This window comes from Puma concolor, chromosome B4 (assembly GCF_028749965.1).
Source record: "Puma concolor isolate L17-30 chromosome B4, mPumCon1.1.hap2, whole genome shotgun sequence".
In the NCBI taxonomy this organism is placed as follows: domain Eukaryota; kingdom Metazoa; phylum Chordata; class Mammalia; order Carnivora; family Felidae; genus Puma; species Puma concolor.
The window spans coordinates 7,798,303-7,822,271 of record NC_141673.1 but is presented as its reverse complement, the minus strand read 5'-3'; the positions used below and the strand labels follow the sequence as shown (position 1 = coordinate 7,822,271).

Here is a 23,969-nt window from a genome sequence, read left to right as displayed (position 1 = left end):
TATGGGGTGGCTGAAATATGTAAAAGAGATCAAAAGGTTCAAACTTGCAGTTATAAATAACTCCTGAGGATGTGTAATATACAACATGGTGACTGTAGTTAATAATACCGTAGGGGCACCTGGGTGGCTCAGTCGGTTGAGTGTCAGGTCATGATGTTGTGGCTCATGGGCTCAAACCCCACATCGGGCTCTGCTGACAGCTCAGAGCCTGGTGCCTGCTTTGGATTTTGTGTGTCTCTCTCTCTTGCTCCTCCCGCACTTGTGCTCAGTCTCTCAAAAGTAAACATTAAAAAAAATTTTTTTAATGTTTTTAATAAAAAAATAATACTGTATTGGGCATTTGAAACTTGATAAAAGTGTATCTTAAAAGTTCTCATCACAAGAAAAAAAAACTTGACAAAGACGTACTGTGGTCATCGTTTGTAACATATAAATATCAAATCATGTACGCTTGAAACTAATGGAATGTAATACCAATTATATCACAGTTTTCATACTCATTTAATGTGATATACTGAGTATGATTTATTTCTATCTCATTTGTATATTTGCATGAGAAAATGATTACGGGTAAGAGGAAGGAATATAGAAGACTTGAACTTTCCAATTTTTATATTTCTGTAGTTTGTTTTGTTTGCAAAGGGCATGCATTATATAATCAAAGGGTGGCTATGGTAGGTATTTGTATTGGCCTGGAAAGATGTTTATAATAAGTGGATATAAGCAATATACATTATATGTAATGTGAAAATGATGAACCTAATTATTAATGAGGTTGAATAAGTGGCTGACTTCTCAATTTTTTTTTTTTTGCAAACATAAAAACTTTGAGAGTTGACAAGTATGTATATTATCTGTGTGGTTGGACGGGAGGAGGGGTTGTTTTTTGTTTTTTGAGAGAGCACATGCACCAGCAGTGTGGGGAGGGGGGGGAATCCCAGGCAGGCCCCACACTCATCCCAGAGCCCAGTGTGTGACTTGATCTCATGAACCATGAGATCATGGCCTGAGCCAAAATCAAGAGTTGGATGCTTAACTGAGACAACCAGGTGCCCCAATGCTAATTTGTTAATATTGGTTGCTTGGGGGGGGGGGGGGGGGTAGGGGGTGGTGATAGGCTTACTTGGATATATTTAGTGTTGTGTGTTATAAGGAATTTGTTCAATCTAGGTGTGTATTTTGCCTTGGGGTATTTATCTAGATGTGAATGATAAACATTTTAATTAATGGTTTCATATGTGTATGTATATATACATATCTTTTATCTAAATAAAAATTGTCATCAAAATGTTCTTCAGATGTTCATTATATGTTCCTTATGATAAAATTTTTTCAGAGTTTTTTTATTTTTAACATCTATTTATTATTGAGAGACAGACAGAGCATGAGCAGGGGAGGGGCAGAGAGAGGGGGAGACACAGAATCCGAAGCAGGCTCCAGGCTCTGAGCTGTCAGCACAGAGCCTGACACAGGGCTCGAACTCATGAACTGTGAGATCATGACTTGAGCTGAAGTCAGTCGCCCAACTGACCGAGCCACCCAGGTGCCCCCCTTATGATAAAATTTAAGAGCTGCCTCCTGGGCCCACAGTAGGTTTCATTGCACATTTATACCATGCAGTCAGTAAAAACCATCATGTGCATTATAGTTGTAAATGAAAGTGAGCCAGCTGTAGGCAGTAGAATTAGGTTTTTGTTTTTTCATCTTAATATTTTCATGTATTTGAAAAGATTTTGCATAGGGGTGCCTGGGTGGTTCAGTTAAGTGTCCTACTCTGGATTTCAGCTCAGGTCATGATCTCACCATTCATGGGTTCAAGTCCCACATTGGGCTCCACGCTGACCATGCGGAACCTGGTTGGGATTCTGTCTCCCTCTGTCTCTACTCTCCACCACCACCACCCCCGCCCTGCCTTGCAATAAATAAACTTAAAAAAAAAAAACACTTAAGAATATATAGATTCCTGGTTTCCTTTAGAGATGGAAGGATCTAGCATATTTGGCCCTGTCTTCCCCACAGCAGCACCACAGTCTCTCACTAGAGTAATGGCTGCTTGTCATCATAGTTGTGCTTTTCCCACTTCCTCTCAGTTGCTCCCTTTTCCCTGTTTCAGATGCCTGGTCTTTCCCACTGACTGGTACTGACTGCCTGGTCTCTGCTGGCATTTAGCTTGCAACACTTATCTGTGTTATTGACAGGGAAAAAGTTCCTTGTATATTAAGTGAAAATTTTGCTTTTATATAAAGTGTAGATGAATATACATGTGGAAAATTAAAACTATACAGGTTTATCTCTATTCTCTAATTTTTATATAGTGACCATAGGGTATATATGTAATTTTTAGAAATCTTGCACAATTGTGGATAAAAGAGTATATGAATAAATGTTCAGAATTCTCTCCAGTATTCAATTTGACTGTATTATAGTTTTATTAGGAGCAATATTAGTGGCAAATCTTGATGGATTTAGTTAACTTGAATTGCACTAACCCACTTAGTTGTGTGATCATTTCTGTTACTAGTTAGTATAGCACACTGTAGGCTTCTCTTTAGAGCGTAGTTGTCACAAGTGTGTCTGAGATTTGAGTGCAGTAGCACTTTGGGTCAGGAGGTGTCCAAGGCAGAGTTGGGTCACTACAAGCATCCTGTCTTTTCCCACGGTGCTATAGAAATATTATTTGATCTACACAATGATGTGGAGAAAAGTTGGAAGGTCTATGCTAGAAGATGTGCAAATAATCCATGAAAATACTAGAAATTACATACAGTTGACCCTTAAACAACCAAGGGGTTAGGGGTGCCAACCCCTGCACAGTTTAAAATCCACATAAAACTTCTGACTCCCAAAAAAATCTGTTGACCAGAAGCCTTAGGGATAACAAACAGATAACACATATTTTGCCTGTTAAGTATGTTAAATACCGTGTTCCTATAGAAAAATAAGCTACAGGAAAGAATCATAAGAAATACACGTTTACTAAAAAAGTCCACATGTAAGTGGACTTGCAGAGTTCAAATGTTGGTCAAGGGTCAACAGTGTTTACATTTTGATGTCTTTTTTAATTCTTTCTACTTTTGTATTTAAGAGGTGTGCACAATATGTAGAGCAATAGAGTACCTGAATTATTTAAAGTCAGTGTTCACAATGGGTTTGTGCGCATAAAAACACCTATTATTGGGGTACACAATCAAATCTGGTCACTGAACAAAATCTGTAGCTATCTGTTGAAGACATTCTCCTGCATAACAACCAAAAACAACTTAATTCAAACAGTTTAGTCAAATAGTAGCATATTAAATGCTATAATAGCCTTTCTCTTTTCTTTAAAGTTAAGAATTTACATTATTTTCTTGTCAGCACTGAAAGAAAGCATAGGATATACTGTAGTTATTTGGAGGCTTTTCTTATATTCCAGAACTAACAGTTTTCTTCAGGTTCTTGTCTAAATTCATAGCTTTATTCTTTGGAGATTCAGGCTGAATTTTTCAAGATACTACTAAAGATATTTTGTGTTTTGTTTTTTTTTTTAAACAAAAGTGCCGCTTGCCAAAGATAATTTTCTAACCATTTCTCTATTCTACCCTAGATGGCCCTCTGCCTGACCCATCTATGATCCGTGGCAGTGTGCCAAACCAGATGATGCCTCGGATAACTCCACAGCCTGGTAAGTTATGAAAGAAATCCATATATTTATTTAGCCATGGCTTTTTTTTTTTTTTTTTTTTCTTTTCAGAGTAAGCTCCACGTCCAACATCCAACATGGGGCTTGAATTCATGACTCTGAGATCGAGAGTCCCATGCTCTACCAACTGAGCCAGCCAAGTGCCCCTCACCATAGCTTTTTTATTTTCAAAGTTTGTTTTGAGGGAGAGAATCACAAGCAGGCTCCACACTCTCATCGTGGAACCCAATGTGGAGCTCGACCCCACAGACTGTGAGATTGTGACCTGAGCCAAAATCAAGAGTCAGATGCTCAACCTACTGAGCCACCAAGGTGCCCAACCATGGCTTTTTAAAACAGTCTCTGGTGTACTATAAAATTATTCTTGGGGCGCCTGGGTGGTTCAGTCGGTTAATCATCTGACTTCGGCTCAGGTCATGATCTCGCAGTGTGTGAGTTCAAGTCCTGTGTCAGGCTCTGTGCTGACAGCTCAGAGCCTGGAATCTGCTTCGGATTCTGTCTCCCTCTCTCTCTTCTCCTCCCCCATTTGCACTCTGTATCTCTCTCAAAAATAAAGATTAAAAAAAAAATTTTTTTTAAATACTATTCTTGTCACCTTAATTCCTGCCTCAGCCCAGCAGCGTGTATCCTACTTGAGAAATCAGAACATATTTTGGATTTGGAGCCCAAGGAGAAAGGAAGGGTGTGGAACACAGTTTGGCTGGCAGGTGGCAAAAACATGAAATGGTCGAGCATCCATTTAAAAACAACCAGTCCAAGGGCGCCTGGGTGGCTTAGTGGGTTAAGCATCCAACTTCAGCTCAGGTCATGATCTCACAGTTTGTGAGTTTGAGCCCCGCATCAAGCTTGTGCTGACAGCTCAAAGCCTGGAGCCTGCTTCAGATTCTGTCTCCCTCCCTCTCTGCCCCTCCCATGCTCATGCACTGTCTCTCTCTAACTCTCAATAATAAATAAATGCTAAATTTTTTTTTTTTTTTTTTTTTTTAAAAAAACAACTGGTCCAGGCACCTAGGTGGCTCAGTCGGTTAGGTGTCTGACTTTGGCTCAGGTCATGACCTAATGGTCTGTGGGTTCGAGCTCTGTGTCGGATTGTGTGCTGACAGCTTGGAGCCTGGAGCCTGCTTCAGATTCTATGTCTCCCTCTCTCTGCCTCTGCCTATCTTTTGTGCTCTCTGTGTCAATAGTAAATGCATAAACTTAAAAAAAATTATTAAAAATAAATAAAAACAACCGGTCAAGATGGATTTTATTCTAAATTGTAAAATTTTATTCAGAGACCTTATGTTAATGGAACCAATTCATTCACAGTTGAAAACTGGTTCCTTTATTTGTCCTGATAAAATGTCACAGAATCAGAATTCTGTCTTTAGTTCTCCAATTCCATGAAGGCATTCAGATCTAATATTTTGTACTTACTCACAGGTATGAATCAATTTGGCCAGATGAGTATGCCCCAGCCCCCAATTGGACCCCGGCAAACCTCTCCTCTTCAGCACCATGGACAGTTAGCTCAGCCTGGAACTCTCAACCCAGTAAGTTTGACATCTTTGGGTAATTATCTTGGCCTTTAACATTTAAAAATCCTTTTTATCTGTTTGTACTTTGTAAACAATGCTTATAGTTGCTTAAATAGCTAATTATAAGTGAGTAATTTTAATCCAGATTTTTATCTTTAATTCTATTGTATTTGGCCTTTATTATACACTTAATAAATGATTCTATATGTGTTTTGGAGTTGAGGGTAGTTATTTTTTTAAAGTGGAGTAAGAAAAAACTAAACCATATACCATAATTAGGCAGGCAGTAAATACTAAAATCCCTGATTTTTATCTATCTCTTTTACCTATAAATTGTTTTTAGAAATGTATTCTAAAGAAATCATCACTAAGATACCAAAAGGACATCATTTGGAGAAAATTCATGTTAAGCATCTTGTATACTCTGTTTTGAGGGGGGGGGGGTGGAAAGTGGCATCCTGAATGTGCAGTAGGGGATTCACAATGGTTAAATTATGGTACATTCATAAATTGTAATGCTCTACAAGCAATAATTTCAGAACTTACATGTTGGCATAAAAGCTGTTTACAGCCTTAAATGAAAAACCAAGTTTCTAAAGTGTATGTATTATAGGATCCAATATAGTTAACTCTCTTGATTATAATCTGTGTAAAATAAACACTTAAAAAATTTTTGTTTCCAAGTACTATTCATAGTCCTAGTACTAGAAAACTCATAAGAGCATCCAGTCACCTTTCCCTGGAGTTTCATTGTTTAGTAGTTTGCACACTTTGATAGTCCTTTCTCTTTTATAATGCTCATCAAACATACAGCCTACCCAGGTAGGAAACTGTCTTTTGCAACAACGATGGAGGAACAATTGCTTGGTTCTAGACACTGGAGAAGAGGGACTCTGAGCATCTCACTGCTCCTTTTGCAGTCCACCTTTCCATGTTAACCCCAATCCTAGCCCTTTGAGAATTAGCTAGCGCCTCTAATCCTTGAGCCATTTTGGAGTTGTCTAGCATGTCTTGGTGCCATACTGCCATTGTTATAAGATAAATATCTTATTATTGTGCCAATGCTGTATACAAAAGCTGTGGCTGAACTTGGTAGCATTCATGGTCCACAAATACTTGAGGATTGTTACTTTTTTTTTTTTTTTTTTTAATGTTTGGTGAAGTTTTTGGCCTTTGGTATTTCATAATTTCTCTATTAAAGGCCTGTATTGGGGGCGGGGGGGATTTTAGACATGAAATGTAACAGTCCTCAAGGTAAAGCACATTTCCACTGGAGAGTACCCTCATGCCTCCTTCTACTTAATTCCTATCCCCTTTAGACAATGGATACCATGATTTCTGTAACCTGGATTAGCTTTACTTGTTTCTTAACTTCATATAAATGGGATCATTCAGATGTACTGTATTGTGTCTGACCTTTTTGGCACAACATGATGGTTTTGATGTTCACCTACACTGTTGTTTATATCAATAATTCATTAAAAAAATTTTTTTTTAACATTTATTTTTGAGAGAAAATGCGTGAGTGGGAGAGGGGCAGAGAGAGAGAGGGAGACACAAAATCCAAAGCAGGCCCCAGGTTCTGAGCGTTCAACACAGAGCCCGACATGGGGCTCACACTCATAAACCATGAGATCATGACCTGAGCCGGTGTTGGACACTTAACCAACTGAGCCATCCAGGCCACCCAGTAATCCCATTTTTTATTGCTGAGTAGTATTCCATTTTGTGAGTGTGCCACAATTTGTTTATTCTTTGCTATTGATGGACATTTCGAATATTTCCAGTTGTTGACTATTATGAATAAAGCTACTATAAACATGTTTTCACCAAAAATAGAAAGAGATGTAACAGTCCTCAAGTATTTGTGGACCATGAATGCTACCAAGTTCAGCCACAGCTTTTTAAGATTTTAATTGTACCGATTATGGAGTCTTATAATTGTGATGTTACAATGTCATGACATGAGCAAAGACCTCATGAAGTTGTAGTTCATGATCACTTAACAAACAATATGCAAAAGCAGTTACTTCTGTACCTTGTCAGGTGCATTTGTGTATTGGGAGAATCGGTTTGTGTGTAACCTCCTGTAATTGCTTTAGAGTAGGCCTTGGTCAGCTTTGAGGGTGTTCTCCACTATCTTTGCATGAGAGTCCACTGTTGCACACTTTCTTCCTTTCCTACCCCACCTTCCCCTCAGCAGAACCAGAGTAGTTGGGGATTCTGGCTGTAGTAGAATAACCACAATGAAGCAATTTGGTGCTCTGTGTTTATTCTTTCCCCCCTCTGCAGCCAATGGGCTATGGGCCTCGCATGCAGCAGCCTTCCAGCCAGAGCCAGTTCCTTCCCCAGACTCAGTTTTCAACACAGGGAATGAATGTAACGAATATGCCTTTGGCTCCGTCTGGCGGTCAGGCACCGGTGTCTCAAGTATGTCCCACGGATGGGTTTTTTTTACTTGTTTTTGTGATCCTTGAAACTTCTCTTGATCTGGCAACAAATAATGCGTCAAAATAGATTTTTTTTTAAAGTTTTTAATAAGAACAATTATGGACATATGGTATTCTGAATGTGAGTTTACCATGACATAGCAATGCTACTAATTGTTACAAACAAAATAGATTAAATTGATTAAAGTAGCAAACACTTTTTAAAATGAATTCTGAACATGAGATTACTATGACATAGCAATGCTACTAATTGTTACAAAGTAGATTAAGTCGATAGTTGTAACCATTTGTTAAAGTAGCGTACACTTTTTAAAATGAAATCTTAGAACTTTAATGCAAAAGAACTGTGACTGAAGAGAGCAGAGCCAGGCAGAAAATACTGTGGACTCAACTGTCCCGTGCCTCTACAGTGGCTGTGGCCATTCTGGTGGGTTTTTTTGAAGCCTACTTAATTAAATACTACATTGGTTGGATTATCTGAAGACATGCCCCTAGTAACAAGATTTTTGACATATTTTGAAGTGGAAGCATATTGCATATAGGCTGCCTATGTAATTACTTCTTGCATTGTGTTCTGAGTCGTCATGTTGTTGTTTCTCATTTAACAGGCACAGATGTCCAGTTCTTCCTGCCCTGTGAATTCTCCTATAATGCCTCCAGGGTCTCAAGGGAGCCACATTCACTGTCCCCCTCTCCCTCAATCAGCTCTGCATCAGAATTCACCCTCTCCAGTACCTAGTCGCACCCCCACGCCTCACCACACTCCCCCAAGCATAGGGGCTCAGCAGCCACCAGCAACAGCAATTCCAGCCCCTGTTCCTACACCTCCAGCCATGCCGCCTGGGCCACAGACCCAAGCTCTCCATCCACCTCCAAGGCAGACACCTACACCGCCACCAACGCAACTCCCTCCCCAAGTTCAACCTTCACTTCCTGCTGCCCCTTCCGCCGACCAGCCGCAGCAGCAGCCTCTCTCACAGCAGAGTACAGCAGCATCTGTTCCCACCCCAACGGCACCGCTGCTGCCTCCACAGCCTGCGACTCCAGTAAGCAGAGACATGTGTTTTGGCAGAATCCTTCTAGCTGTACCCTAGTGTTAGATTATTTATGTGCGGTTTGTATTCTGTATTGTGCCGTCTCCCCAGTTAGACCAGAATCTCTCTGTAGTTAGGGACTTTCTTTTCCTTCCTGTTCTTGCCATTGTAGTACCTAGCATGGAGGGAGCTCAAAGGTTTTGTTTAGGTCCGATGTTGACCATGGTGTGTTTTGTCTTCTACTCCAAGGCTTACAGGCATGTAAGTGGGGTGGCAAGCAGAAAGAATCCATAGTATGTTTAGCACACCACGTAAATTTTATATATTTTAAAGAATCTTTTTTCAGACAGTCTGACCTGTAATATTTGAGAGCAAACGAACAAAACCATGGATCTATGAATGTCTGTGGTCCGAGCCAAGGTTAGAAAATCATGACCTAAAATGAGAAAAGTATGGGTCTGAAACAGTCTGTAACTTTCTTGTGAGAGGCTCATTATGTATGTAGCAGAAATGCAAGTTCACATCTAATAGCTACATCGTTACCAATTCTCTGTGTCAGGGCATAGAACTTTCTACTTGTTAACTGATACTTAATATTTTAGTTTCTGTCCTGTTAGTAAGCCAAGAAGTCCCATGAGTCACAGCTACTTCATAAAACACCATAAGTAAGCAACTGGTTCATCCCAGCCTCTGATAGGTGAGGAACGGCAGAGTGCACAAAGGGAGCTTTTGATTCAGGTAGTTCCTGAAAATACTAACTACTCGGTATGAGGTTTCTTATTGGAAGACTTAGGATAAAGAAATTACCAGTTATCCCGTTAAAACGTGGTGAGTGTGGGAGTTCATTTTATTCTACTTCTTTTGTACATTTGCAGCTTTTCCTGCTGATAAGTTCAAAACAAAACAAAATAGCCAGTCATCCTTCTTTTCTTTCTATTTCTCTGTAAACGTGAGCTCTTCGGAGGCAGTCAGCTCTACGACCCCATCCCTCCCACACTGCCACAGAATGACAGCCAGTGCGGGCTCTCTTAGGTACAGCAGCCAGTCGGCCTTTGCAAGTCCTCAGTCTCTTGTTCTTAAGCACAGTTTACTTCAAGGGAGTGAAATAGGCCGAGTACATGAAAGCACCATAAACGAATAGAATGATACTAGCCTCAAAATAGGTGGTTAATCATACCATCCTGATGCGGAGCTTGAATTCTGGTTGTATACATGGCAAACTTTTGTGTTTTTTCCCCCTCTTTTCTGTCCAGCTTTCCCAGCCAGCTGTAAGCATTGAAGGGCAGGTATCAAACCCTCCATCTACTAGCAGCACAGAAGTGAATTCTCAGACCATTCCTGAGAAGCAGCCTTCACAGGAAGTGAAAATGGAGGCTAAGATGGAAGTGGATCAACCAGAACCAGCAGATACTCAGCCGGAGGACATCCCAGAGGTGAGGGTAGGGCAATGGCTGCTGTTACTTGGGTAGGACCTCTGTCTAGGAACCCCACTAAACCTGTTACAGGAAAGTATTCTGGTAATTAGGTCTCATTTCATGATTTCCACATGAGAAAGACATTTGTCCACAGGAGAGAGTAAATAGGACGGTGATCTTACTGTTTCCTGGTGACAAGTCTTTGGAATAATAAAAATTTCACCTTGTCTTTCAGACTAAAGCAGAAGACTGTAAAATGGAACCTACAGAAACAGAGGAGAGAGGCACGGAGTTAAAAACTGAAACAAAAGAAGAGGAAGACCAGCCGAGTACTTCGGCTACCCAGTCATCTCCAGCCCCGGGACAGTCAAAGAAGAAGAGTAGGTCTCTTAGGCTCTCTGTTCCTGGAGGCAGGGAAAAAAACACAAACTTTGAATAGATGGGGTCGGGTTCTTGGTCTCAGAAATTGACTTTGATGTGATTTCATTAAGCTTGGAGCCCTTTAGGCCTGGTCTCTGTGTTGTTACTGGTGTTGGAGAAGACTTTGTCTTTCCTGTGGTAGGTATATTTGCTTCCTGCAGTCACTGGGTCAGTCACACCCTTCATTTCTCCAGGGTTGGGTGCTTAACAACCTCTCAAAATTGTCTTTTCTTCAGAGGAAGAAATTGTTACGTACCCTTGACTAAAATGCAAGAAACAGTAGCAGCGATAATAAATAGTACTACGTATTGTCAGCCTACTGTATGCACCAGGTACCATGCCACACACCTGTACTCTCCCATCTACTAACTTTACAACAACTCTGGGCAGTTACTGAAAACCTGAGGCTGGGCAAGGTTAAGTAGCTTGCCCCAGCTCACTCAGCTGGTTAAGTGAACCCAGGCAGACCAATTTCAGTCTGCTCCCAGCCAGCTCCTAAATATTAATGAGTCAAACCGAGCAAGCAGCTCAGCTTAGTACAGAGTGTTAAACTCTGTTTAATTCCCACAGAAACTGATTTACCAACTTTGGGACTAGGACTTCTTAGGGCTCTAGTGACACCCTCTATGGCACAGGTAAGGCTTCTTTCAAGGGAGGAATCTGCCGGCTCCTAAAGATGCTGTATATAAAGGTGTTCCATTAATACAATGCAGCTTAAAATGTTAGGGTTAAAAATTTACTTGGATTTAAATAAGGTTTATGTGATCAAGGTGTATTTTAAGGTAGGCTGCAAGAAACCCAATCTCACTGTTAGGAATCTGTCTTTAAAACAGCTAATTTCACAAGTTTGTTCAACTTTGTTCTTTTGAGCACAACCAGATATGAGAAACAAAGAATCCTCTCCCATCTGTTTAATTTTTTTCATGGCTGCCCCACTATGAAGTGAAAAATATCTAAAGTACTAACAAATAAGCTATCTTGAAGATAAAATGATTTTGTAAACAGAAGAAATAACAAAGCCTCTGCTCAGAGTGTTTTAAAGCTCAAACCTGGACCCTTAATGAGTAGCTTCTTAAATAATAGCTTAAATTAATTCCATTTGGGACATACCAGCAAATCTTTCCTGACTTTAGAAACATACCCAAGTACACTGGAATGAAATTTGATCAGTTGAGTCTGTTGTTTGGGCAATAATAATTTAGTTCTCTCTTTGTTTAGACTTGAACCTACCATTTGTTATTAAGATAATAAATATATGTATTCCTCCTAAGCTCTAAAACATCAAGCAGTTTAATGAGGGACTCTTCCCACCAGGGGTTCTGATTCCTTTAGTGGTGAGACAGTATCAGGTCTTCTGACTCGTTATATACTCTTCTCATGAGTGAGGACCTCTTTCTGTTCTTCTTTGACAGCACACCCCCCTCTCCCCCGCCATCACTAGTGTATTTTGGAATTTTTTTTGACCAGTGTCTTCATAAATTTCTGGAATGCTTAGGATGCTGTTTCTACTTGGTCAAGACTATTTTAACTGAATTTCTGATCGAAAAAGTAGCTGAGCTGTTCAGGGTATTTAAAGCAGACTAGACATGGTGTCTACCTGACACCATTTAAAGGCACTACCTGATGTGGACCAAAAATTAGAAATAGGAAGTGTGCTGTAAGTGGTATTTCCATGGAGATGGTACAGGCAGTTTTGTGTTTTGTGGCTCTTGAGATTTGTTTTAATAGCTTCAGCTTGAGCGTTTTCTTTTTCTTTTACTTAATTGATAACTAATTTCAATTGTGCTCTTAAGTTTTTAAACCAGAAGAGTTACGACAGGCACTGATGCCAACATTGGAGGCACTTTACCGACAGGATCCAGAATCCCTTCCCTTTCGTCAACCTGTGGACCCTCAACTTCTAGGAATCCCTGTAAGTATGTGGTGGCATTTTTTTTTTCTTTTTCTTTTTTTTTTTTTTTTTTTAGTGTTCATGCAGGTGAGTTGAGGAGGAGCAGAGGGAAAGTGGGGGAGAGAATCTTAAGCAGGCTCCGTGCCCAGCATGGACCCCAGTGCTGTGCCATGCTTGATCCCCTGACTGAGATCATGACCTGAACCGAAATCAAGACTCAGACGCTTAACCAACTGAGCTACCCAGGTGCCCCTGTGGTGGTAGTTTTGATTTTTTTTTTTTTTTTTAATTTGTAACAGCTTTATTCAGCTATAATTCACATATTATTCAAGACACTCAAACTGTACAATTCATTGATTTTTGTGTATTGACAGATTTGTGCAGCCATCACCACGGTCAATTTGGGATTATTTTCATCACCCCAAAAAAGAATCCCTGTGTCCATGAGCCCTCATGCCCATTTCCTCCCCCATCCAACCACTAGTCTACTTCTGTCTCTATGGATTTGTTTATTCTGGATGTTTCATTAAATGGAATTATATAGTATGTGTTTCTTTGTGACTGACTTCTTTCAGGGTTCATTCATAATGTAGCACGAACCAGTACTTGATTCCTTTTTATGGCTCAGCAATACTCCATTGTACGGCTGTGCCACATTTTTGTTACCCATTCATTAGTTGATGGACATTTTAGTTGTTTACACTTTTGGGCTATTGAGGATCGTGCTGCTGTGAATGAACATTCATGTATAAAATTTTTGTGTGGTATATGTTTTTGTTTCTTTGGGGTATATACCTAGGATCGTGATTACTGGGTCGTAGGCTTATTTATTTTTATCACCTGAGTAGCAGTAGCTCTGGTAGAAAAGATGGACCCAAAGTAACTTCCTCTGTTTTTATTTATTTATTTATTTTTTTTTTTAATTTATTTTTGGGACAGAGAGAGACAGAGCATGAATGGGGGAGGGTCAGAGAGAGGGAGACACAGAATCGGAAACAGGCTCCAGGCTCCGAGCCATCAGCCCAGAGCCTGCCGCAGGGCTCGAACTCACGGACCGCGAGATCGTGACCTGGCTGAAGTCGGACGCTTAACCGACTGCGCCACCCAGGCGCCCCTTCCTCTGTTTTTAAAATTGCCTTTGCACACCAGACCGCTGGCACACTTCATTTGAGGCTTGTCAGTGGTATTGGATAAGGCAGTGGAGTGCTTACAGGGGCAAAATTCATTAGGAACTTCTTTTTCCCTATATTTTTGAGGCCTTAGATCACTGAAGTTCACTGGGCTTAGTTTTCTCAAGAGTAGGCCCCTTTTAATACTAAAATGTTAAGGCTGTTTTACTTCTTGGTGTTTCAATGGATCACACATACACTGTGGTAAAGTATCTGGAGTTGTTTTAGTAGATCATCAGCCTGCTGTCTGAAAAGTTTATGTAGTGACTCTTGTTATTTCTGCCCTCTGAGTTGCTTCATATCTCTGTAGCCTAATAATTTAAAGAAGTGATAGGTATCAACTTAATTCCTTGGACATATAGTCAGGACAGCAACTTAACTTTTCTGGAAAATTAATGATTATAGGAAGAAACACCAGCTACCTTAAATATACTGAGACTTTGGGGTAATGTTGCTTGGTGTCACTTACCCTTCTAGGATTACTTTGATATTGTGAAAAGCCCCATGGATCTTTCCACCATCAAGAGGAAGTTAGACACTGGACAGTATCAGGAGCCCTGGCAGTATGTGGATGACATTTGGCTTATGTTCAACAATGCCTGGTTGTATAATCGGAAAACATCACGGGTGTACAAATACTGCTCCAAGCTGTCTGAGGTCTTTGAACAAGAAATTGACCCAGTAATGCAAAGCCTTGGATATTGTTGTGGCAGAAAGGTAAGAAATTTTTGCATGGTAAGAATTATTGAAAACTTGACTAATAGAATCCTGAATCATCAGATTGTAAACTCATAATAGGGCTTTGGATCTTACTTATCTATGGGTGCACAGTGCCTGGCACGTACTGTTGTTTTCTTGCACACCAGTTCACATGTAGCTCCTCTTGTCCCATTGAGTTTTTTTGCTAAGTGGCTGAAGGATATGACTGCTAAGCCTACCTCGGAGTGGTGACATAATACTGTACCGTAGTCTCTCCTTACCTGTGGTTTCACTTCCCGCCATCTCAGTCAACCATGGTCCAGAAGCAGAGATTCATCTTCTGACGTATTGTCAAAAGGTCAATATTGTTTATGCTACATCACAGTGCCTCCATCGTTCATGTCCCTTCATCTCATCACCTAGGCATTATATCTTCTGTCATCACAAGAAGGGCGGGTACAGTGCAGTAAGATATTGAGAGAGCCCACAATCACGTAACTTTTATTACAGTATGCTATTGTAATTGTTCTATTTTATTACTAGTTATTAATCTCTTACTGTGCCTAATTTGTAAGTTAACTCTGTCATAGTTACGTACGTATAGGGAAAACCACAGTATGTATAGGGTTTGGTGCGGTCCACAATCTTAGGCATCTACTAATGGTCTCTGCCTGTGGATCAGTGGGACTGCTATAGTATAGTCAACTAGAATGGTTGTGGTTCTGTGTATTGCCTTGGAAACTGAAATAGCTCGTTAACTGCATAAATGAGAACTAAGAATTCACTGACTTTTGTTTCTGATTTGCCAGTGTAAATATTCTAGCTTGTCTTGCAGGTGTGTGTACTATTTAACAAATGGTTTCTGTTGCAGTTGGAGTTCTCTCCACAGACACTCTGTTGCTATGGCAAACAGTTATGCACAATCCCTCGTGATGCCACTTACTACAGTTACCAGAACAGGTAAGCTCAACTATGTGTGGACCATGGTCCGTGTATCCGTGTGTCCAGGGACTGCATGCGGATGGACCAGCACACATACATTCATGGTCATGTGTACCTTGCTTGAAAACAGCTGTACAGCACAAGTTCTGGTCCTAGCATTCTGCCTTTTTTGCAGGATTAGTGTAGTTTTCTAGCAGGAAGTAGCCTTCTGTCAGTTATCTGGCCCCTTATTTTTTATAAGGCAGGAACTCAAAGCCTTGGGAGGTTAAGCAGCTCAAAGAGTTGGTGGCATAGATGGGATTACATCGTGGCCCCCGCTTCTCTTTCCCATTTCTGTTCACAGCTTACCACAGCCTGAGGCAAACTGAGAAAATTTGTGAACGAATTAGTGTTTTCTTGTCCATGAAACTGCTGCTATCGCCTTTCCCAAAAACTATCCACAAACTTTTAACCAAAAGTTTGTTAGCCAGCTGTATCATTTGGGATATGTTTCATTTTTGTGTGCAGCCTCTCCATAAATTGTTCTTCTCAGAGCATTTGAAAACAGGATTTCAGAGTTTCTGCTTTGCCCGGGTTAACCATATAAAAAGGAGTACCTCCAAAAATAGGTCTGCACCAGACTTACTTAAAAAAAGACTTGCATATGACAGTGGATGGTAGAGTTGTAATAAATTAGGTGCCCCTGCTTTATCTTCTCCTGCCCAAACAATGGCTGTAATCCCAGAGATGGCATTCAGTAATCTATTTTAACTAAGATCTGTCTCCTAGATTCATTAATTAGCCTACAATATAACATGCACAGAATGTTTACTTGGGGCTCTGAAACGGTAATAACAAGGCTGGGCAGTTAATATCTTTTAATAAAACCAAGCTCATCGTGGTGGTTTTTGCTGAACTTGTGTGCTACAGATGCATTTCCAGCTTTGAAAAAGTCACTTGAACTTTTTGTTTTGATGACAAAAAGGTGCGCTCTCGTAATGGTTTGTTGTAATCATTAGAATCCACAGTTTTTCACTCTTAATACCTGGGGAAAACCCTCAAGTTGTTAAAAGCACTTGCATTTTAAAAAAACAAGTTAACAACTGGCATGAAGTTCTTCTCATGCTGCAGTCTTGACATTTATACCAGTTTGGATTTTTTAACATGAATCTACAGTGTTTGTAATCTTTGTATCCAGAACATGTCATCATGTGCCTGCACACACCACTGCCTTTCTTTCTTGCCTTTTAAACTATGTCAGTTGATGGCTACGATCCATATTTAAGCACTTGTGCAGATTTTTCATTGAAAAATAGAGAATTTTTTAAATTTATGTGCCTTCCTTGGGAACCAAAAAGAAATTTTGTGGGTTTTTTTCAACCCAGGGCTGTTTTTAGGTAATTGCTTCCTGGTCTTGTATTCGTAGTGAATTTTTTGTTATTTATTTTGCTGTTATTGGAAATGGGGAGAAGTGTGTGATTGCTGTGTTTCAGTAATAGATTAGCAATTCTTCTCTCTCCAGTATGTTTATCCTTCCCCTTTTTGATTATTTGCATCAAATAGCATTAATTACTAAAATGAAAGAATGTAGGTCTGTGTAAGTGATACTTTTTTGTTTTATTTGCTGTAATCATTTGCTGCTTGTGATCCCATTTGAGATATTTAATGCTAATCTGTGCTTTGCCTTGGCTTTCTGCTTTGTGTTGTCTTGTCTTGCTTTTATGTTTTTTGTTGTCCTGCAATCCCTCATTTCTTCGTTTGTTTTGTGTTTTTTTTTTCTCCCTCATGCTTGTCGTTGTCTGCACTTGGCTTTGATTGCAAAAAAAAAAAAAACAAAAACAAAAAAACAAAAACAAAAAAACCCAAACTGTGGGGCCCATAAATCTGCATCATTGAATGTCCTTGTCGCCGTTGATGACCTGCTCTCTGCTCCCGTCCCCCTCCTTGGCCTGCTGTGATTGGTGGCTTCGTTGCTTGGCTTGGGCTGTGTTGTGTGAACGGAACAGTTCACCCCAGTATGGCCTTCTTGCCGACAGGTATCATTTCTGTGAGAAGTGTTTCAATGAAATCCAAGGGGAGAGCGTTTCTTTGGGGGATGACCCTTCCCAGCCTCAAACGTAAGTAACTGCATTATTTTGGGAAGTGCTGTCTTGGTGTGTTGTCAAGTGCTGATGCTAAAGCTTTTTTAAGTGGTCTTGAGTTACACGGCCTGTGTAGTAGCCGTTAGCCGGTTTGCTATTTAAATACAAATTAATGAAAAGGAAATAAAACATTATACTCACGCTGCAAGTGCTAAACTAAACAGACATTTGTGGTTAGTGGCTGCCATGTTGGTCAGCACAGATAGAGAACATTTCTGTCACAGCAGAAAGTTCTGTCAACCCTAATCTAGGAAATATATCAACACTGGATGGTCATTTCGATCTCTCTTTATAAGGAAACAATGAGCTTTTTGCCTAAAAACTGGAAGACTGTAGTGCAAGAGAACTTTATTATTAACGGTTTTAAGTTTGCGGGAATTGAACAAATAACTACCTTACAGCCTTCATCACATAGCCATTTATTAGAGTGACCTAGAAGAGAGAGACTGGTTGGGTGTTTGCAGTCTCACAAGCTCTTGCTAAATTCCAGGACAAATTTCAGATGTAGGCTAAATTAGTTAATAGTTCTTCTGATTGCTAAGATGTAGTTAGTGTGCTTTTAATATTCTTGGGTTCCTTCTTTCCTGGTTTAACCTATAATAAGCAGAAGCGGTTCAGAACATTCCAAGAAGTGAGGAATTGTTATATTACTAGTTAATATAGGGCTTCTGAGGAAAAACTGGTTCGCTTTTCCAAATTAAGTCTTAACGTTGCACTTTTCCTTCAGTTACTATTGAAATATGATGTGGTAGAGTCTAGCCTTAAGGAAATTTTCTGACCCTTGGGTGAATTGAATTAGGCTGACAGCTCTTAACTAGGTTTCCCTGATGTGGAAAGGAAGGCAGCCTTACCGGTACAGTTGAGTGACTTCCCACATGTCCTAAACGTTAGGACAGTGCATCTCTTACACTGAAGACTATAGAAACCCCCATCCGATTCTGCAGGTCTGTAGTGGGCCTGAGAGGCTGCATTGTTGACCAGCTTCTGGGTGTTTCTGCGCTGCTGGTCTTTAGAAGACACTTTGAGTTGCAGTGCCTTCGGTCATTTAGAGAATAATGTCTAGAACCATAACCAGTAGGAAACGGTTTGAAGGTGGAGATGTCCTCATTTTTGTGAAGGGGAGTTGCAGTAGTCACAGTTGGGCCTCCTGAAGTTTATTCTAGGTGGAGAAGGAATAAGACTGTTAGCGTCTGTATTTGTGAGGCTAGGAGTTGTGTGGTATGCTAGATTTCAGGATAGGAGGCCATGTGAAAGTCTTAAATACTATAAAATGAAGAATTTTTACCCTTTAAAATTACCCTTTCTGGGTAACTGTAAATAACCTGAAATAGGTATTCTTAATATTGAGGCTTTTTTTATTTATATAAAAAGTTTGACTAGAGTATTAATTTTAGTGGTTTAGCTTCTTCCATATACACCATCTTTCATAGCTCAGTCTAGGAACATTCAACTATTAAATGATACAAATACTAGGGAAACCTGGCTGGCTCAGTCAGTGGAGTTATGTGACTCTTGATCTCAGTGTTGTGAATTCAAGCCCACATTGGCTGTAGAGATTACTTAAAAATAAAATCTTTAAAAAAGAAAAAAAAAGGTATAAACACCTGATGTTAAGAGTAGTAGACAAGATTTAAAAAGGAAAAGAAGAGGGGTGCCTGGGTGGCTCAGTCAGTTAAGCATCCAACTCTTGATTTCGGCTCAGGTCATGATATCTCCAGTTCATGAGTTCAAGCCCCGTGTCAGGCTCTGCGCTGATGGTGCGGAGCCTGCTTAGGATTTTCACTCTCTCTCTGTCCCCCTCTCCCTCTCCCTCTTCTTCTCCCTCCCTCCCTCCCTCCATCTCTCTCTCTCTCTCTCTTTCTCTCCCTCCCTCTGCCCCTCTCTTTCTGCCCCTCCCCTCCTCGCTTGTTCTCAAAATAAATGAGTACATATATGCATACACATAAATATAAAATTACATATATATAAATAAGTTATAATATTTAATATATATTAAAATTCTCCAGAAAGAAAAGAACAGACTCATGTTTCCAGTTGTTGAGTTCCTGGGTTCTCCATTTCCTATAAGGGGAAATAGATTTACTATAAATTCCTTTCTAAAAACAAAGGCATTCCTTTATGTTATTGTACGTTTTGTGGGAGCCAAGAACGTACCTGTTTAATGATATTCTCAGTATTTTCTTAGAAGTATAATTCGTTTACAAGATTTGTTCCTTTGGTTAGAATAGTGGTCAGACTGCTTCTCTCTCCATATCACTTTTGCTCATTGCGTCCCTCTTTTCTCCTTAGTACAATAAATAAAGAACAATTTTCCAAGAGAAAAAATGACACACTGGATCCTGAACTGTAAGTAATTTCCCTTGAATAATCAGTACACTTTGGTGTTCCTTCTTCCTTCGTTCTCTTGGTTTGCAGAGGCAGTGAGATGGTTCTATATCCTGAGGATACCTGTACATAACATACGTGCAGCATAGATGGTAGAAAGGTGGAAGTTTGCTTTATAGTCCATATTCGTTTAGATTTCACTAAATCCAACTGATAGTTTGGTGCTTTATGGGCCCATGTGAAGCCACAACACACCTCTGCTCGGTGTCCTGTGTTCTGTCCCTGTTTCCTGGTGCATTTTCAAACGTCTTCATGCTCCCCTACTTTGTAGCCAGGCCATTCAGAGCACTGAACTGTGCCAGTACTCTGGGCACGCCTAAAATGGGTAGGATGGTGTCGGACTTCTTTGGAAGTTTAAAAAAGCAGCAGTGAGCTTTCACTTATTACTGTCTACCCACAGTCCATTTAAAATGGTCACATTCAGGGGCACCGGGCTGGCTCAGTCGGTAGAGCGTGCAACTCTTGATCCCAGGGTTGTGAGTTTGAGCCCCATGTTAGGTGTAGAGATTACTTAAAAATAAAATCTAAACAATTAAAAAAATTTTCCCATTTGGTAGCTTAACTTAATTGCTTTTGAATTTGTTCTGCCTGTTAATATTAAAGAGCTTTTAAAAACTAAAAACCTTTTTAAAAAAATAGCTATTAATTCATTTCTTTGAATGTGATGTTTGGCTATCTTTTGAATTGTTCAGAAATCAAGGGAAATGTTGGGAAATTTTGATTTGGTTAAAGTTTTGGATTTCATCTTGACTTTTTGGCTTTTCATTTTCAGGTTTGTTGAATGTACAGAGTGTGGAAGAAAGATGCATCAGATCTGTGTCCTTCATCATGAAATCATTTGGCCATCTGGGTGAGATGGCAGTATTTTTTCTAGAGTTACTTTTCATTGTGCATTTTAGCAAGTTTTTGGTTTTGCAGTGGGAATGGGAAGAGATAATTAAAATTCACTTTTAAAACATTTAGTAAGCTAGAATCCAAAAATATAGGTCTTTTAATTTGCATGCATTGCTTTAATCCAAATACAGATATTTTACTCTGTTGGTTTTTAAAGTTCTCTTGTAAAGAATTTATATCAAAAATAAATGTTTTTGAAAAATCAGTAGAGATAAGAAATCTCTAGCACCTGAAAACTAGCAAAGGGGTGTGTTAGAAGCAATTAAAGTTGCCAGGTTTTGAACGCTGCTTATACTGGCAACAGTAGAAAAATGGGAAGATCTGGAGGGTGTTGATGGGGCAGCTCTGTTGTTACCTCTGAGAAAATGTCATGCTGTAAATGATACGCTAAATGGTGATGCTGGTTAGGATTTGATGTTTTGGGGGTTGGACGTAAGTTTCATGGCTATCGTCCAGTGAAGACAGTTTCATAAAAATGACTAGGTACAGACTTTAATAAACAAGCTATTCTTTAGCCCCATGTTCTGTTTCTGAATATTCTCCATGTATTTACTCAAGCTTCATATTATCAAAGACTTTGTCAGCAATGAGTGGATTTTTGTCCATTCTGACACTTGTCTGCTACTCTGGGTCTCCTGTTACTCTCCAGGAATGGGAGTTGATCCCAGCTCTGTTCCAAGGGTGGGAGTGTCTATGCATGAAGTGACTCAGATGAGATCTAGGGGTGCCTGGCTGGCTCAGTCAGAAGAGCATGTGACTCTTGATCTCAGGGTCACAAGTTCGAGCCCTATATTGGGATAGAGATTACTTAAATGAATAATAAAAACTTAAAGATGGGATGTCTGCACTGCTCTACGCTTTGTTGATGCTGGTTTGGAGGTCACAGAAAAGAGGCAGCTAATCTACACATTTCTCAAAAGTAACACACAGGGAAAATCACAGTCATTTGATGTGTATATGGCTTGTCTTTAGATATGCCTTTTTCCTGTTCTCCTTAATTACAGAGTAGGTAGGAATAGTTGAGAGACTTGCAGTGCTTCTTGCGATTTACTGGTTAATGAACGCTTGTATGTTCTCAGGTTTTTGTAAGAAATTCTACTTACGCACACATCCTTAAATAATTCGGACAAAGAGTGTACCTTCTAAATCTGTTGGTACTGGGGCTCCTGGGTGGCTCAGTCTGTTAAATGTCTGACTCTTGATCTCAGGGTTATGAGTTCAAGCCCTGCATAGATACGTAGATAGAGATATATAGATACATATAAATAAATCTGGTACTCCTCTCAAAGTGTACTTATTTACATTCCTGCCAGTAGGCATTTGGATTTTTGCCAATGTGATTGGCCAAACAAATTCTTGTTTTCATCTGTAATCCATCATCTTGTCACATGTCAACCAGTTTATATGCTTATATGTTTATATGCTTAACATTTCCTCATGGTTTTTTGCATGTTTTTCAATTATGGTTTTTATACTTTTTTTTTTCTTTTAGTGATTTCTTCATAATGCTCTTTGTATATTAATTAGATTAACTCGTTAAATATTTAGAAATATTTTTCTCAGGTTGTCTTTTGGATTTAACTTGGTACATATATATGGTAAATTTTGTGGCATATGTTACTTTAAGTGTTTCTCTAAGCTGTGTAAGCAAAGTTCTGGTTTACGTTTTAGATTTGTCTGCGATGGCTGTTTAAAGAAATCTGCACGAACCAGGAAAGAGAATAAATTTTCTGCTAAAAGTAAGTTTCATTCTTACAAGTAAATCTTGGCAATACTTCACTGAAGCATAGTTAAAAATAACCATCCAAGGGGCACCTGGCTGGTTCAGTTGGAAGAGCATGTGACTCTTGATCTCTGGTCATGAGTTCAAGCCCCTTGTTGGGTATAGAGATAACTTAAAGATAGGTAGGTAGGTAGGTAGGTAGGTAGATAGATAAAGAACTTATAGATAGATAGATAGAACATACATACATAGGAAGGAAGGAAAGAAAGAATAAACCATCCAAAATGAATTTTCTTCCTTCAACCTTATTTAAAATATTTAATTAAGCAAAGTCAGAACCAGAACCCAAAATTTTTTCTATAATCTACCTAAAGGTAAATAGTAAATGTACTTTGTGGTGTAAAATTCATTAGACCTGGGGCTCCTGGATGGCTCAGTCAGTTAAGCTTCTGACTTCGGATCAGGTCATGATCTCATGGTTTGTGAATTCAAGCCCTGCATCAGACTCTGTGCTGATAGTGCACATGATAATAATAAACATTACTTAAAAAAATTTTTTTAACGTTTTATTTATTTTTGAGACAGGGATAGACAGAGCATGAACAGGGGAGGGTCAGAGAGAGGGAGACACAGAATCTGAAACAGGCTCCAGGCTCTGAGCTGTCAGCACAGAGCCCGATGTGGGGCTCGAACTCACGGACCAAGAGATCATACCTGAGCTGAAGTCGGCTGCTTAACCGACTGAGCCACCCAGGCCCCCCAATAAACGTTATTTAAATGTTTAAATAAACATTAGAGAAATTTATTAGACTTAAGGGAAAAAATTGTACATGTGGAGGATATGTGGTTTTCTTGTTTGTTTGTTTGTTAATGTTTCTTGGAGGGAGGGAGACCTCTGGGGGTAGATGGGCAGACAGAAAGGGAGAGAGAGAATCTGACACAGGGCTCAATCCCACAAAACGTGAGATCGTGGCCTGAGCCAAAATCAAGATTCGGATGTTCAACTGACTGAGCTACCCAGGTGCGCTGGATACATGTTTTTCTTTTTCCTACATTTCTTCATTTTGGGGCATTTCTTAACAGGGGCCACATGTGGAAATATTTGTCCAGAGTTGCCATCCCATGAGTCATTACCTCAGTTTTATCCATACCATTAGTTGGGGCTTCTTTTATAATCTTGATTGGGGATTTGGGGGAGTGGTAGTCAAAGATTGTATCATACAGCTGGTATTATCTCGCGATAGTATTTGATTTAATTTTGTAGATGCCTTTGCAAATTTTTGCTGACCTACAGGTTGCTTTTACTCCTGCAAGGTTTTTCCCAATACCCAGCCATTGTTATTTTTAAATATTACTACAGTCAAGGGAAAGTGCATATGGATGTTCTTTGTTTTAACATCTGAGATTGGAAATTTTCCCAACTAAAAGGTTAGGGGAGAACATTTAAAAAGTATTGGCTACCAGGGCGCCTGGGTGGCTCAGTCTGTTGAGCGTCCGGCTTCGGCTCAGGTCATGATCTCGCAGTTTGTGAGTTCCAGCCCCGTGTCGGGCTCTGTGCTGACAGCTCAGAACCTGGAGCCTGTTTCGGATTCTGTGTCTCCCTCTCTCTCTACTCCTCCCCCACTCAT

At 39.8% G+C, this 23,969-nt stretch overlaps 1 protein-coding gene and 1 long non-coding RNA gene across 5 annotated transcripts in view; one reads left to right on the top strand and one right to left on the bottom strand.

Moving 5' to 3' along the window:
- Positions 1 to 23,969, top strand: part of EP300 (EP300 lysine acetyltransferase) — an 83,674-nt gene that overhangs the window by 48,517 nt on the left and 11,188 nt on the right. For both annotated transcript variants that reach the window (XM_086712175.1, XM_086712174.1), the window contains 13 exons: positions 3,587 to 3,664; positions 5,105 to 5,214; positions 7,492 to 7,629; positions 8,258 to 8,695; positions 9,937 to 10,116; positions 10,334 to 10,478; positions 12,312 to 12,430; positions 14,056 to 14,295; positions 15,149 to 15,237; positions 17,235 to 17,315; positions 19,629 to 19,685; positions 20,497 to 20,574; positions 22,290 to 22,357. In XM_086712175.1, the coding sequence (XP_086568301.1) occupies positions 3,587 to 3,664; positions 5,105 to 5,214; positions 7,492 to 7,629; positions 8,258 to 8,695; positions 9,937 to 10,116; positions 10,334 to 10,478; positions 12,312 to 12,430; positions 14,056 to 14,295; positions 15,149 to 15,237; positions 17,235 to 17,315; positions 19,629 to 19,685; positions 20,497 to 20,574; positions 22,290 to 22,357 (1,821 nt within the window). The remainder of the gene's footprint in view (positions 1 to 3,586; positions 3,665 to 5,104; positions 5,215 to 7,491; positions 7,630 to 8,257; positions 8,696 to 9,936; positions 10,117 to 10,333; positions 10,479 to 12,311; positions 12,431 to 14,055; positions 14,296 to 15,148; positions 15,238 to 17,234; positions 17,316 to 19,628; positions 19,686 to 20,496; positions 20,575 to 22,289; positions 22,358 to 23,969) is intronic.
- The window catches only part of LOC147578870 (uncharacterized), a 76,276-nt gene continuing 66,749 nt past the window's right edge, over positions 14,443 to 23,969 (bottom strand). For 2 of the 3 annotated variants that reach the window (XR_015253278.1, XR_015253279.1), the window contains 2 exons: positions 18,191 to 18,498; positions 17,743 to 17,933 (listed from right to left, as the gene is read on the bottom strand). This is a non-coding gene — a long non-coding RNA (uncharacterized LOC147578870). Of the gene's footprint in view, positions 14,713 to 17,742; positions 17,934 to 18,190; positions 18,499 to 23,969 lie in introns of those variants that run through there. The other variant, XR_015253280.1, reaches the window with a different exon arrangement.